The 15,346-nt window shown below is 39.9% G+C and overlaps 1 protein-coding gene across 2 annotated transcripts in view; it reads right to left on the bottom strand.

Annotated features, from left to right (window-relative positions):
• Nucleotides 1-15,346, bottom strand: part of NELL1 (neural EGFL like 1) — an 821,556-nt gene that overhangs the window by 419,647 nt on the left and 386,563 nt on the right. For both annotated transcript variants that reach the window (XM_040638900.1, XM_040638901.1), the window contains exon 13: nucleotides 14,821-14,946. In XM_040638900.1, coding sequence (XP_040494834.1) covers nucleotides 14,821-14,946 — 126 coding nt within the window. The remainder of the gene's footprint in view (nucleotides 1-14,820; nucleotides 14,947-15,346) is intronic.

Raw genomic sequence — 15,346 nt, 5'->3', positions numbered from 1 at the left:
ATAATAGTAAGTTTAAAACTCCAGCAGCTGAGAAAGGTAAACACGATATCATGCTATTTTGTCCCAAAAAATAAATAAAAGGTTTGCATGAAGCCAAGAAAATCATCACAGGGTCTACCTTCACTTATTTCCTTCCCCTGCACTTTAAGCTGCTCAGCCTGGGCTATTGTAACATCAATGTCATTTAGTGTCACACACTCTCTGGATGAGACAGAAATTGTCCCAATACCCTCCCCTGCCTCATTGATAGGCAGGGATCATATGTGCCTCCTCTGATCAATGCCACGTTTTTAATATAACCAAGTCAAATGGACCACCTGCTTTAGGGGAAAAAATAGTTTTCTTGATGAGAAAATTCCTAAGGTTTTGGATAATCCATAGCAAGACTTCTCTGGGCACATTGCTTCAAAAATTCATCAAAATTCAGAATCAAATGACTATAATTTGAAAGCGTGTTCTGATGTCTTACAAGTCTCTTACATCCCTACATTTAACTTATCAATCAGAATGGGAAGATTAATGCCATAAGGAGGAAAAAAATGGCTGACCTAGGAAATGCATCCTCTTTGAATTTTAAAGCACAAAGAATCCAAATATAAATTTAGAAAACATACATCATGAACAAGGCAGGGGCTCACTGGAGCACCCCTGTCTAGTTACAAAGTCTGCTTATGTAAAGTAATTATACAAGGTCCTTACACCATCCAAGGTATGTGTTAATATTACCCAGCTCTTTAGGGACCTACTTCTACCTGAAATGTCCCTTAATGAATAACACCTGAGAAGCTGGCACCTCCCTCTCCATGAATCCCTAAGCACGGTATCCCTCCTGCTTGGAGCTGCTCTGAGTGTCGTGCTATAAATCACTCCTCAACCCACCTGAGCAAAACAATGACCACTATCATAACAGAGGAAGAATGAACACATGCATATGAGAAGGCCAAGTGAAGACACAGAGGCAATTAGATGTTAATCCTTCTCCAAATGGTAAAAGTTATAACAATGCATCCATAGGAGAGTCTGTTTTGCAGCCACGAACAGTTGTAACTTTACCAACTTGGGCAACGTTCATGAAATAAGTAGACAAATTAAAATATTAACTGGTAGATGCTGTGTGAATTTCACAACATAGAATATAGATAGAGGCATAGAAAACTGTAGGAGGAAATATTCCAAACAGAGCTAAATTATGCATGCTTTATTATTATTTTTCTGAATTTTGTAATGTTACTAAAATATGCATATATTATTTTATCATTATAGTCCCTTTTATATTCTTATTAAACTTGCTGTTTTCTTTACACATCTCTGTGTGTAAATTCCCTCTAAGGACATTTCTCAACTGCCAAAGACCTCATCCTGGAGTCCAACCTACACCGAGCTTCTGACCTTCTATCCTTCTCCTGAAAGCAATTTGTCCTGTGGCCACCCCAAAGGACTAACTAGATGCCGCCATCAGGGCTAAAAAATGTCAGTGGTGTTCTCAGTTTAAGGGGCTTCGCTTCTCAGGAAACAAACTTAAATGTTTAAAGAGAATTTATGGAACTTATTCCAAAACCCTGGTCTACAGCACCTTACAAACTAGTAACTCCAGAATGCAGTATTTCCCTTTAAATAACGTATTCCTTGCTAGTTACCACAAACCACTGTGAAACCCACTTCTCACTGGTCTCCTTAACCCATCAGCATAAATCACCTGACTGCAAGCCTGTGTTTCCAGAGAATCTGGACACTGTCTACAGAAATGGAGTTTCTCAAGGCAAGCAGCTTTCCAGCTGTATTCCAACGTGCCATGCTGTCCTCTGAAGTGCTTCAAGAGTTTGAGGAGAAGGCGGGGGGGNAGACAGCCAGCGAGAGAGGGAACACAAGCAGGGGGAGTGGGAGAGGAAGAAGCAGGCTCATAGCGGAGGAGCCTGATGTGGGGCTCGATCCCGTAATGCCGGGATCACGCCCTGAGCCAAAGGCAGACGCTTAACCGCTGTGCCACCCAGGCACCCCTAGAAATATTTATTTATAGCAACTTATTCTAAGGAAGTAATCAGTCTCCGTTACATACCCGAGATTTTCATTATGGCCATTTACTCCATATATTATTTATAAGAAAAGAAACTGAAAGCAGCCTAAATAGGAACTAATGGAAGTTTGATTAAATAAATAGCAAAACATCCATACATGGGAATGCAATGAATGTTAAAATAATTTTTAGAAGAATATTCTCTGTCAATGGAAAATTTTCACTGTATACCATGATATTCAAATCAGTATATATATGGTTCTCCAATTAAAGTAGTAAATACAAATTATAAACGAACACACGCATAGTCACACACACGCAATACACAGATGCTTAGAAACATAAGCAAAAATAGCCCCCCAAATAAATAAGTGACAGAATATCTGAGTGGACAGTTACATATGATTTCTTTATGTGTACTATTTTCCACATTTTCTGTGGAATGGAATACAGTGCTCTGAACCTACATTGTGTCTTCATGTCAGAAAAATATTATTTAAATAACAGAAAATGCTGGACAAAGGTGACATTAAGTTTATTTTGTCCAGATCCCCTCTCCTCCTACTAAATTAAATTTTTACAAATGTTTATGACTTGGTAATGTTAATGCCTTTTATCCTTAGTTGACCTAGATTATGAATCTGAACTAAAGAGATTTAAAGGGGTGGCTCTGCTTCATCATATTCCTGGAGAATTTGATTGGCCAATATGGCAGTTAAAGGACTCTTAGAATTATGATGCTCTTTTCCTCCTTTGAGGATCCAGGAAGGTGACCTGATGGGTGGGTCCCACCTGCCCTATTCTTTGTAAGCCCTTGTGGGAGGGCTTCCAGGTTCATGGTGTCGTCCAGTGTTTTTTTCTGGACTTTGACTAAGACAAAGATACTGAGAGGAGACCGAACAGGCCCGGGATTTCCATGGCAAAGCAATCACTGGATGAGAATCAGGCAACATGGAGTCTAGTCCTGCCCCTGCTACCAGCTCACTGTATGAAAAACTCATTGTTTTTCTTTGGATTTTGAAAGATCAAGGTTAACTAACTCGATAGTTTTTAGTCAGAGGAGCTGGAATTCCAAACAAGTTTTCTTTTTAAAAGAGTTCAGCCCCCCCTCTCTTTTTTTAATGATAACTTTGCAAACCTGTTCTAATTCCATGATTCTGTAAGCTATGGTTCCTGACCTCTAGGAGGTTATGGTCTCTTTGGGGGACATAAAATTTACATTTAAGGAGAATAATTTTATAGGGTGTATAACTAAATGTTAAATTGTGAGTTATGGACTATAAATGTGGGAAAGAGCCTTGGTCCTGGAAGAAAGGCATTAATTACTACATGGTAAATGTATTTTCCACAGGAAGGTGTCTGAAGGAGATCTGACGTTGGGTGGGAGATGGTAAAAGAAGAATGGAGAAGTAGTAGGGTGTCTGATGCTTCGAAATAGGTTCATCTCCGTGTTGGTGATCTATAACGTGACCTAGAGCTAGCCGTGTAGAAGGGGAAAGACTAGAAGGCTCTGAGTCAGATGGGCCCGGTTTCCTGCCCTAACTCCAGGCATTTGTTACCTGTATTGTCTTGAAACAATTTCTTTTTTTTTTTTTTTTTAAGGTTTTGTTTATTTATTTGACAGAGAGAGACAGCCAGCGAGAGAGGGAACACAAGCAGGGGGAGCGGGAGAGGAAGAAGCAGGCTCCCAGCAGAGGAGCCTGATGTGGGGTTCGATCCCAGAACGCTGGGATCACGCGCTAAGCTGAAGGCAGATGCTTAACGACCGCACCACCCAGGCGCCCCTTGAATCAATTTCTTTTTCTTTTTTCTTTCTTTTTTTTTTTTTTTAAGATTTTATTTATTTATTTGACAGAGACAGCCAGCGAGAGAGGGAACACAAGCAGGGGGAGTGGGAGAGGAAGAAGCAGGCTCCCAGCAGAGGAGCCTGATGTGGGGCTCGATCCCATAACGCCAGGATCACGCCCTGAGCTGAAGGCAGATGCTTAATGACTGCACCACCCAGGCGCCCCTTGAATCAATTTCTGATAAATGGACACGTCTTGCTCCCAGAATTGCAAGAAGTAAATGCAATAGTATTTATGAAGTGCTTAGAAGAGGGTTCCGCACAGATGCTCAATACATGTTAGCCGTTACTATCGCTGTTCACATGTGAGGAATCTGACTTGAGAACGTAGGGAGGTTAAGGGATTGCCCATAACCACAGGGTAGAAAGTAGTGGAGCAAAGAGGTGAGTGCAGGGCTTCTAACTCCAGGCACTCATCTGCAGCCTATCTCAGAGCTCTTTTGATGATGCCCTTAAAATGCTCATGCAATGTGGTCTGCAGAAGCTTCGTAACCAACTGCCATTATTAGGAAGAAAAGAGCCTGGGACTTGGGGCCCAGAGAATCCTATTTTATCCACAACTCTGCCATTTATAAACTGTGGGAACTTGGGGAGACTCTGCCAGTGTTCCATGTCTCCGTTTATAACACCAAGAGAGAGGATCCTGTTTGAAGGTTTTAGCATATGAAGAGCCTAACCCAGGGGCGCCTGGGTGGCACAGGGGTTAAGCGTCTGCCTTCGGCTCAGGGCGTGATCCTGGCACACACACACACCACACACACCCACACACACACACACACACCCACACCCTTTCCACTGAGAATGAAACCCAAATTTCATTGAGATAGAAGTTAGCTAGCCAAGTACTATAAAGAAAGCTGGGGCCTATCCCAACCTTAGGGATAAATCTTGATGCAAGCTAATTCTTTCTGTCTAAGATATATTTTGTTAATAGGCATATTAAACAGTTTTGGCCAATGAGACATGAAAACAAATCTGCTGGGGGTAGCCTTCTGATAAAGTCCTCCTCGATCTTAAAAAAGGAACTGTAGAAAGGGAATACTCTTTTCTTTCTGACTTTGGGACACGGCTAAGTCAAAATGTGATGCTTGGAGTTACTTCAGCCATTCTGAGACTTTGAAAGGAGCTCCATCAAGTTGCAAACTATCATGCTGAAAATAAAAAGTCAGAAAAAAAAATCTGTGTCACTGATGATGTTATGGAGGAGCTGAACTAACTAATTCTGGAAACATTGTCCCTATACACTTTGTTAGGAGAGAATATACTTATCATTTAAGCCAGTAGAGTCAGGGTGTTTTTTTTTTTTATTATTTCCATTAAAATTATCTGAACTGATACGCTTACACTGTCCCACTTTATGCTTCATAATTCTTTGAGCCTGTATAAAGGATACTGATGAAGCAGCAGAGAACTCAAATGGTTTTCCAATTCATAAAGCAAGTAAGTGGCAAAGCCAAAGCTTTCAACCTGTAAAATTTATATACAAATATATACACTAGACTTTTAACCATGAAAATGTAGAGCTTTCACTCTGGCCCAAGCATCAGTAATATATGTTCTCAATTATCTTGAAGAAATCCTAAGATGGCTCACTATACCTTTAAAAAGCAGAGAAATAGCTATGCATATGCATTCACCAAATCTTGGAAACGAAGAATATAAGATAGCTCATTAGGTTATTAAAGATGCATTGTGTCCACCCAAATGTGGACATAGCCGGGCTGCACGACTAGCCTCAATTACAGTGTAAATGCTAAGGCAACCTTAAACTCCTCTATGTGGAAGCCTAATTGTGATTCTGAAGGCACAATTCCAACAGAGTGTAGAGAAATATTAACAAACTTCTTGGATGAATTTGGATTAAGGGCAACACAGTACTTAACAGGTTTGTACACCAACACCCTGGGGGCACCTCCATCATTCATCCAAGTTTCTCTGCAGCAGTCAATGGTCCTAGATCCTTTACAACAGCGCTGGTATACAAAGAACTCACTCCCACTTAAACCCAACAAAGAAGCCAAATGCTGCACAAATCCTTCAACTTATTTTCATCCTGAAACCTCATGGTGAATGTCCTTTGGTATCCTAAGAAATATTTACTGATTTAAAAAAAAAAAAAAAAAAAACCTTAGCATTAATACTACTATTGGGAAATGCAATAAATATCTGACCTTTGACTTTTCTAGAATTACATATAGAAAACTGAAATCTCCTGAAACACCAAATGTTCCATGAGTTTCTACCCTACATAATCTCTGTTTGGAGGAGCCCCTTAATTTCTTCCTTTATGTTTACTTTAGATGACCTTGTTTCCTTCACTTGTCATGGTAGAGAAGCCCAGTCACAAACATGTATATACAAATAATGTAGATTTCTGTAATTTCTTCAGTTTAAGTTAATGAATGATTCTCCTATTCTTCTGGACAAGTGGAGCAGTAAAAATGTTGTCTTGATCATTTGAGAATTCCCTACTTCCATCAGGTTGTGTCACAGCTCTAGAGGATTCCAAATGAGCAAGACGTTAGCAGAGAGGGAGCAGTCTATTCCTTGTCCCAGAGAACACAGGTTGCCCCAGAAAGGTCATCTATCTTTAGAGTTCTTTAGGCATCCCAGCAGTCATGTCACAGTTGAAGATTCAGAATCTCCCCATAAGGCCTCACTTGCAGAGGCCTCCCATAACCTCCTTCTCTACAGAGCCTTTTTATTCCTTAAATTGTAACTCCAGTATAGTTAAGTGTATATTAGTTTCAGGTGTACAATATAGTGATTGACAATTTCGTGCCTCATCCAGGGCTCATCACAAGAGTGCTCTCCTTAATCCCCACCACCTATTCTACTCATTACCCCACATATCTCCCCTCTGGTAACCATCTGTTGGTTCTCTATAGTTGAGTCTGTTTCTTCGTTTGTCTCTCATTTTTCCTTTGCTCGTTTTCTTAAATTCCACATGAGTGGGGCACCTGGGTGGCTCAGTCGGTTAAGCATCTGCCTTCGGTTCAGGGCATGATCCCAGGGTCCTGGGATCTAGCCCCGTGTCAGACTCCCTTCTCAGCTAGGAGTCTGCTTCTCCCATTCCCTCTGTCCCTCCCCTCCACTTGTGCTCTCTCTCACACATATAAAATCTTAAAAAAAAAAAAAAAAATCCCACGAGTGAAATCATTTCACTTAGCATTATACTCGCTAGTTCCACCCATGCAGTTCTAAATGGCAAGATTTCATTCTCTTCTATGGCTGACTAATATTCCATTGTGCGTGTGCGTGTGTGTGTGTGTGTATACACTGATATTCATCTATCAGTGGACACTTGGACTCTTTCCATAATTTAGCTCTTGTAAATAACACTGCTATAAAAATAGGGGTGAATGTATCCCTTTGAATTAGTGTTGTTGTGTTTGGGGGGTAAATACTCAGTAGCGTGATTGCTGGAACGTAGGGTACTTGTGTTTTTTAACTGTTTGAGGAACCTCTATACTATTTTCCACAGTGGTTGCACAGGTTTGCATTCCCACCCACAGTGCAAGATGGTTAGTTTTTTACATCCTCATCAACACTTCTTTGTGTTCTTGATTTTAGTCTTTCTGACAGGTGTGAAGTGAGATCTCATTGTGGTTTTGATTTGCACTTTCCTGATGAGGAGTGACGTTGAGCATATTTTCATGTATCTCTTGGCCATCTGGATGCCTTCTTTGGAGAAATGTCTTCATGTCCTCTGCCCATTTTTTAATTGGATTATTTGTTTTTTAGGTGTTGAGTTGTATCAGTTCTTTATGTGTTTTGGATGCCAACCCTTTAGCAGGTCATTTGCAAAGATCTTCTCCCAGTCAGTAGGTTGATTTTAGTTGTTGATTGTTCCCTTTGCCGTGCAGAAGCTTTTTTTTTTTTTTTAAAGATTTTATTTATTTATTTGACAGAGATAGAGACAGCCAGAGAGAGAGGGAACACAAGCAGGGGGAGTGGGAGAGGAAGAAGCAGGCTCATAGCAGAGGAGCCTGATGTGGGGCTCGATCCCAGAACGCCGGGATCACGCCCTGAGCTGAAGGCAGACGCTTAACCGCTGTGCCACCCAGGCACCCCCGGGCAGAAGCTTTTTGTTTTGATACAGTCCCAATAGTCTATTTTTGCTTTTGTTTCCCTTGCCTCGGGAAAGCTATCTAGAAAAATGTCGCTACAGCCAATGTCAGAGAGATTACTGCCTATGCTCTCTTCATGGATTTTTATGGTTTGAGGTCTCACATTTACATAATCAATCCGAGTTTATGTTTGTATATAGTGTAAGAAGGTGGCCTAGTGTCCATCATTCCCTTGCATGTTGCTGTCCAGTTTTCCCAACACCATTTTTTGAAGAGACTGTTTTTTACCTTTTGTATATTTTTTCTTGTTTTGTTAAAGATTAATTAACCATATAGTCTTGGGTTTATTTCTGGGTCTTCTATTCTGTTCCATCGAGCTATGTGTCTATTTTTGGGTCACTACCATCTGTTTTGATGACTACAGCTTTGTAAAGAACTTGAAGTCTCCAATCCTGATACCTCCAGCTCTGCTTTTCTTTTCCAAAAGTACGATGGTAATTCAGGGTCTTTTGTGGTTTCACATACATTTTAGGATTTTTTTGTTCTAGTTTTGCGAAATATGCTGTTGGTATTTTGACACAGATTGCATTAAATGTGTAGATTGCTTTAGGGAGTAGATACATTTTAACAATATTTGTTCTTCTAATCCATGAGCATGGAATGTCTTTCCATTTACTTGTGTCATCTTCAATTTCTTTCATCAATATTTTATGGTTTTCAGAATACAGGTTAGGCTTATTCCTAGGTATTTTACTACTTTCGGTGCAGTTGTAAATGGGATTGTTTTCTTAATTTCTCCTTCTTCTGCTTCATTATTATTGTAGAGAAATGCAACAGATTTCTGCATATTGATTTTGTATCCTGAGACTTTACTGAATTCATGTATCAGTTCTAGCCATTTTTCAGTGGAGTCTTTTGGGTTTTTCTACATAATATCGTCTGCGAATAGTAAACGTACTAGTTTCTTACTAATTTGGATGCCTTTTCTTTCTTTTTGTTGTCTGATTGCTGTGGCTCGTACTTCCAGTACTATGTGGAATAAAGTAGTGAGAGTGGACATCCTTGTCTTGTTCCTCACCTTAAGAGGAAAGCTCTCAGTTTTTCCCCACTGGGTCTGTTGTGAGCTGTGGGTTTTTCACATACGGCCTTCATTATGTTGAGGTACGTTCCCTCTCAACTTACTTTGTTGAGGGTTTTCATCATGATGGGATCTTGTACTTTGTCAAATGCTTTTTCCGTGTCTACTGAAATAATCATTTGGTTTTTAGCCTTTCTGTTCCCGATGTGATGTATCATGCTGATTAATTTGTGAATATGGAACTACCCTTACATCCCAGGAATAAATCCCACTTGATCATAGTGAATGATTTTTTTTAATGTATTGTGGGCTCCATTCACTAGTATTTTGTTGAGGATTTTCTCTCTCCAGAGTCTTACATATGTCAGAATGCAGCCTTGGAGGCAGGGCCCTTCCTCCAGAAACTGTTCGTGTTTCTACCTTCATTACTTCCTGACCCTATATTACCCACTCTGGTTTTTCTAGTCTATAATATGGAGGGCAATTCTCCTCCCTTCAGATTCTTCTCTGCCATTCTGTTTTACCAAAGTCGACTGCATATCAGAAATCACCTGGACCTTTAAACAAACTGAAGCCAGGTCTCAGTCGCAGACCAAATGCAATCAAAATCTCTAAGAGCATATCCCAACATTAACTTTTTCTCCCCATGTCCTGAATCTGCACCAAAAAAATCGGGATTTTGGAGTCCTGCTTTCAGTGCTGTCACATCCCTCCTCTGGTTGAGGAGGTGGCTAACACAGCCAACCACCTATTTAAAGGAAAGCAGAAAACTAGAGGGGACATACTAGCCAAACAAATCAAAGGGTAAATGTCTCCAGCTTTTAGTTGGGTTTTGGAAAATCCAAAACCATAAGTCTTGTCTTGACTACTTATTCGATACATCGATAAACGCCTTCTGCCATCTTTAACAAAGGTAGTTTTGCATCCTAAAGCATTTGATACAGCCTTTTTCACTCAAGCAGAAGCAGTCCACAGGACTATGCCTGGAATTTCATTCTGAAAGTTATCTCACCTTTTCTGAGACCGAGAGCCAAGTAATTAGTAACTTATCCCTTTAATGCTGCCAGATAGTCCAAAGTAAGAACGAACAAGCATGTCCAAAACAAGCACATGCTACGTGCTTTAAAGATAAGGATAATCAATAGAAATTTTACTACCACGCTCTAGCAAGTTGGAGAATGTCCTGTTTGGCTCTATTTCATCTGGCTCTGCTCAATAAAACGACATCGGGTACCTCATATTTCAAAGTGTTCTTTCGATCATCAACCTTAGGAGAAAAGCTTTTTTCAGTTAAAATTTCTAACAGTCACCTTTTACTCCTAAGTAAACTGTTGCCTCACCTCTTTTCATTATAAGGTACTTAATTTAAACCACTAAATTAATAGACTATTGTATCTAATTTTAACTAAGCTTACTTGAAGTATCTCAAACATATACTTCCTTCAAGCTTTCTTCCATGCCAATATCAAGAAAATACAAATCCTCTGAGTGACGTAATAGAAATCACATGGGATACAGGTTGTCTCACTTGTTTCCTTTATTTCTTACCTTCATGGGAAGCTTTTGGCATAAAAATGAATGCTTACCCATTACTGTCAAGTACCTGTCTTATTGCTGCATGCTTTGTCATAAATCACAGGTATCCTTCTTCCGAGCTAAGTATCTAATGATAGCATCTTATCAAACAACCTAAACGCGGGCAGTTTAGGGATAAATGAAAGTCAGGGATGGTAAGTCAAGGAGTCTGACCAATGCAAAAATCAAAAGGTACAGAGAATAAGTACCCCACCAGCCCAATTTCAGGGAATCCTCTAGTTCTGAAATTCATAAAAGAACAAGGGCAACCCAGCACTCTTACAGGAGAGAAAGTCATATAGACAAATCCTAAGGCCAAAAACTGCCCCTGTGTCAAGTGTCAGATGCTTTCAATTTCACCCTTTCAAAAAGCAAGGGAAACCTTCCTAGAAAAAAATACAGAGCCTCATGTATAACACATGGTCATGTCAGGGACTCCCCAGCCTCTAGGGGTAAAAATTAAGTTACAGCACATTTTAAGTTGTGGGTAAGTATTCGCAATGTTAAACCCTCCTTACTTTATTTTCCCACGAGATGTGATTTTTTTTCAATTTTTAATTAGATAAAAAAGGGGGAAGGAGTTAAAGCTTCTTTTCTGTTTGACACATTGCCTTTCCCCTCTAGCATGGAGTCTGACATCTACTTATTGTCTCAGGTACACTCTTTCTAAAAGGACTGTGGTTATCAGCATAAACTTTGGAACGGCTGTTTTAGTTTCTTCTTTGGACCTTATAAAGGATTAACAACTAACATGGGACTAAACACCCAAGACTCACCCAATTCTACCAAGACTTTCAAGAGGGATTGATTTGGCAAACACTGGAACATTTTTGATAGTGAATATACATTTGAGTTTTTTCATGTGAAGTTGGTGCCTCAATAATCATGAATTCTCTGGGCACAGAGGTCATTTATCACTATTCTCAGTGACTGTATTTCCTCATGCTCACAGCTGATACTAATGATGTATTAGATGAATAAATGAATGAAATGGATGAGTCAATCAATCATTCAATCATCTATTACTAAAGCTGATAGATCTTCTTTAATGCTAGGCTCATTAACTTTTAGTTAAATATAATTTTTCAGTATTACTACTGACTTCTAGGGCAGTTAGGGTCAGGCTAAATGGCATACTAAAAGAAAGAAAACAGTGACCCTGACATACTTAGAAAACTAACTTAACAGCAGCAGATACTAATTGATTTGGGACAGAGTCTACAATGATCTTTGGAAATCAGGAATGCCAATAATGAGAAATGCTGTATCAGGAACTTGGGGCAAACAAAGGATGCCTTCAGGTCTGTCAATTTCTCCCAGAAAATGTTCTTTGGAAAATGAAACATCTGAAAAGATGTCTTACAGTGGCCAACATCTATTATAAACCTTACTTTTTACCATAGACAAATAGCCACTTAGAGGAAGAAGTCTTTGCCAATAAAGAAATGACAGAGATTGGAGGTGGGGACCTGATCAATCTTGGCGAGCGAAGAGCACCTTTGGCCTAACAGGTGTACTTTCAGGACATGAAGGTAAATATCAGAGTTCCAGCTTACCATGCAAGCATCTAATGGAGGCCCTGGAATCTGGTCTAGAGGAGAAATGGCAGGGAGAATGCTTGTCTCTTAGCTCTCTTCACTCCCATCCATATTCCACACTGTAAAACCCTACCCTAATCCACTCACTGCATGCTAAGAGGCCTCAGGAAACTCCAGCAGCACCTCGTGGCTGGCAAAAACATTCCAAACACTCTATTCTGGAAATCAGGCCACGTTTTCTTATTGAATTTTGCTTATCCTTCCATCATAGTACTTAGTACAGATGTGCTTAATATCATCATTTTTTGTGACCACTTTCCCCAACACACTGTGTACTGTTGGGAGAAAAAAAAAAAAAAGGTTATTTTAATAAACAGCTCCTGTCAAAGGGAACAAAAATCTGTTGAGAATCTATTAAGTGTAAGTCACTAAAGTACTCATTAGCACCACTTGCCAAATATTTCTGGTGTTCTCACCCTTCTAGGCACAAAGTAGAACTGCGATTCCTCCTCGCCTTGTACTTGGCTGGGCACTGGTGACTAGTTCTAGTCACAAGCAGTGTGTGGAAAGGGTATGTGCCATTCCCTGATAACAACATTGAACGACTGTTGCAAGAGCCTCCAGGCTCTTTTTCACATCTTGGTGACTAGCGTCCTACAGTAATTAGGACGAGCAGAGCACCCTTCATGCTGACCAGTGAAAGAAAACAAAACCTTGTTATTTTAAATCAGTCATATTTGGGGTTGTTACTGCAGAACATTGTACCCTGACTGATGCAAACACCTCCAAGTGCCATGATAAATGTTTTCACATACACAATCTGGTGTTCACAATAACCTAAGAGCTACATCGAACAGGCATAGCAGATCCAACAGATATGAGCTATATTTTATAAATGAAATTTAGAGAACTAAATAGCCCAAGGCTAAGGAGTTTTGTTCATTCCTTCATTCAATAAATATTTTTGAGCACTGCATCCTGCCAGGCTATGTTCTCTACACCCCCAACTCCTCCAACTAGGTTATGTTTTCAGTAGCCAACACAGGGAACAACAGGGAAAAGGTCCCAGCTCTCAGATCTTACATTCTAATAGAGACAAATTTTTGAAAATCCCATATAAAAAATAAAAACTCTACATGGTGATAAGTGATATTCAGAAAATTAGAATCAGGTGATAAGATAATGGATAGCTATTTATGTAAATCAGAGAAAGTCACTCTGAGCTTATCTCTTTTGGGGGGGGTGCCTGGGTACCCACTGACACCCACACCCTTGTCTTTTATTCCAAATAACACAGTTTAGTTTCTCAAAGCAATACTATAAATAATACATTTTCCATGTTGCTCCATATATAAATCTCCAGGCAGGGCACCTAACCTAAGAGGCTTTCAACAAGCACAGAGCTCCGGTCTTCCTCCCTTTGTGAAAAAGTAAAGCAGGGGCTGTATTCCGCTATGATTTCAACAAGGCCTTTCTACACAGTGGGGCCCTAATCAAGGTTTGCGGGGTTGTGTGATATGCTGCTATTGTTAGGAGCTTATGCACTGGTCCCTTCTAATCACAGGGTTAAGGTAAACCATAAGAACAAAGAAACAGTCATACAGAACATCAGATTTTTCGATTGTTTGTTTATAGGTCCAAAAGACTTTTGTGTCCCCCTTAACATGTTTAGCTCTCAGCATGCTGTGTTTACGCAATCTCTTTTTCCTCCAGGAATTTTAGTTATACTACAGAAAAGATGAATGAGATTGGCCATCTGTGGCCATCAGAAACCTGCATTACTCTCACATCATCCAGTTCCTTAGCCGGAAAATAGTAACTTTTAAATATATAACAATCAATGGAAAAGGTTACTTGGACAAACAAACATGCTTCCCTAACTTTTGCAACTTTTTGCACTTTTGAAAATGTCATTGGGAATAAAATACACTAAGAGTGGCAGTCCATGCTGAGTGAAAAATCCAGCTTATAGGCCAATGTTAACAAGACAAAAAAAAAGATGCAGTAGTCAGGGAAAGGTACAAAATGACTGAAATTTTGTGTTCAAGGGGCGCTTTTCTTATAGATTACAGATCGGTCATTTAAAGGCATTTGGCCAAAAGAAAAAAGACTCAGAACTTTCTACCACCCTTTGCCAATTTACTGTTCATATCTCCACATACATAATTGGAAGTATATCAGAACCCCCAAACCAAACACCCCACAAAGCCAGCATTGCTCACACGAACGCACCACGCACATCCCCAGAGTTCTGGTTCAGTGCTGCGAGCCCTGCCATATCAGGGAAACTAACCATCAGCATATGTCAATCCAGAGTCTTGACTGGCTCCCATACATGGCGTATTCCTGCCCACCAGGCACTCCACGCTCCCCCTCTATATTTAATCCTTGTCATTCCCAACAGGAACAAAGTACATTTTCTTATCTACAAAAACATTCCAGCAAATAGTTTGATGGAAGGCAAACAGTTTGATACTTTTCTATTCTTAAAACTGATGTCTCTAAGTCCACTGGGAGTAGAAATCAATTACTTAAGTAACATTTCTTTTATCACTTTTTTCTCCAAAGGGGAGGGTAAAATAATGCAAGAGAAAAACCAGCTGGGTTACAGTAGTACAGAGTGCACCTGGAGCTAAATTTAACAACACACATAGGGTGCAGAGAAGGGTTGAAAACCAGTGTTGCTTCTGCGTGCTCACCTGTGCAAGAGAAGTCATCCACTCGGATGTAGCCTGGGACACAGTCACAGCGATATAACCCAGCCAAGTTCACACACACCGTATTGGCATGACAGTAATGCATCTTAGCTGCACACTCATCAATATCTAAAGGAGACAAAAGAAGCAACATCACAGTTAGGTGAATGGTTGAACTTTATTTAGTGTGATCATCTTACCACGAAATTTAAAAAGGCAGACGCCCATCAAAGCTAAGAGAAAATTAAGACGCAGTAAACACAAAAACTTAAATGCAAATTCAGCTTATTCGGGTGCGTTAGAACCCCTCTGGAGCTGAAAGTATTTCGAGAAAAGGGCATGGCGAGATGTAACAGTTAAGAAACCAAGAAGGATGAAGATTGAATTTGCTCTTATTAATCTCTCACCAAGGAGGATGCTGATTTAAACATCCAAAATCATTGAGTTCTGTGTCCAGTGAGTTGATACCAATTAATATTTATTAGGTGTCCGCTGTACATGGTGTAGCTTTTATCAGAGAGATCAAGGG

This window comes from Ursus maritimus, unplaced genomic scaffold (assembly GCF_017311325.1).
Source record: "Ursus maritimus isolate PB19 unplaced genomic scaffold, ASM1731132v1 scaffold_23, whole genome shotgun sequence".
NCBI lineage: Eukaryota > Metazoa > Chordata > Mammalia > Carnivora > Ursidae > Ursus > Ursus maritimus.
This window is presented reverse-complemented; position numbering and strand designations above follow the sequence as displayed.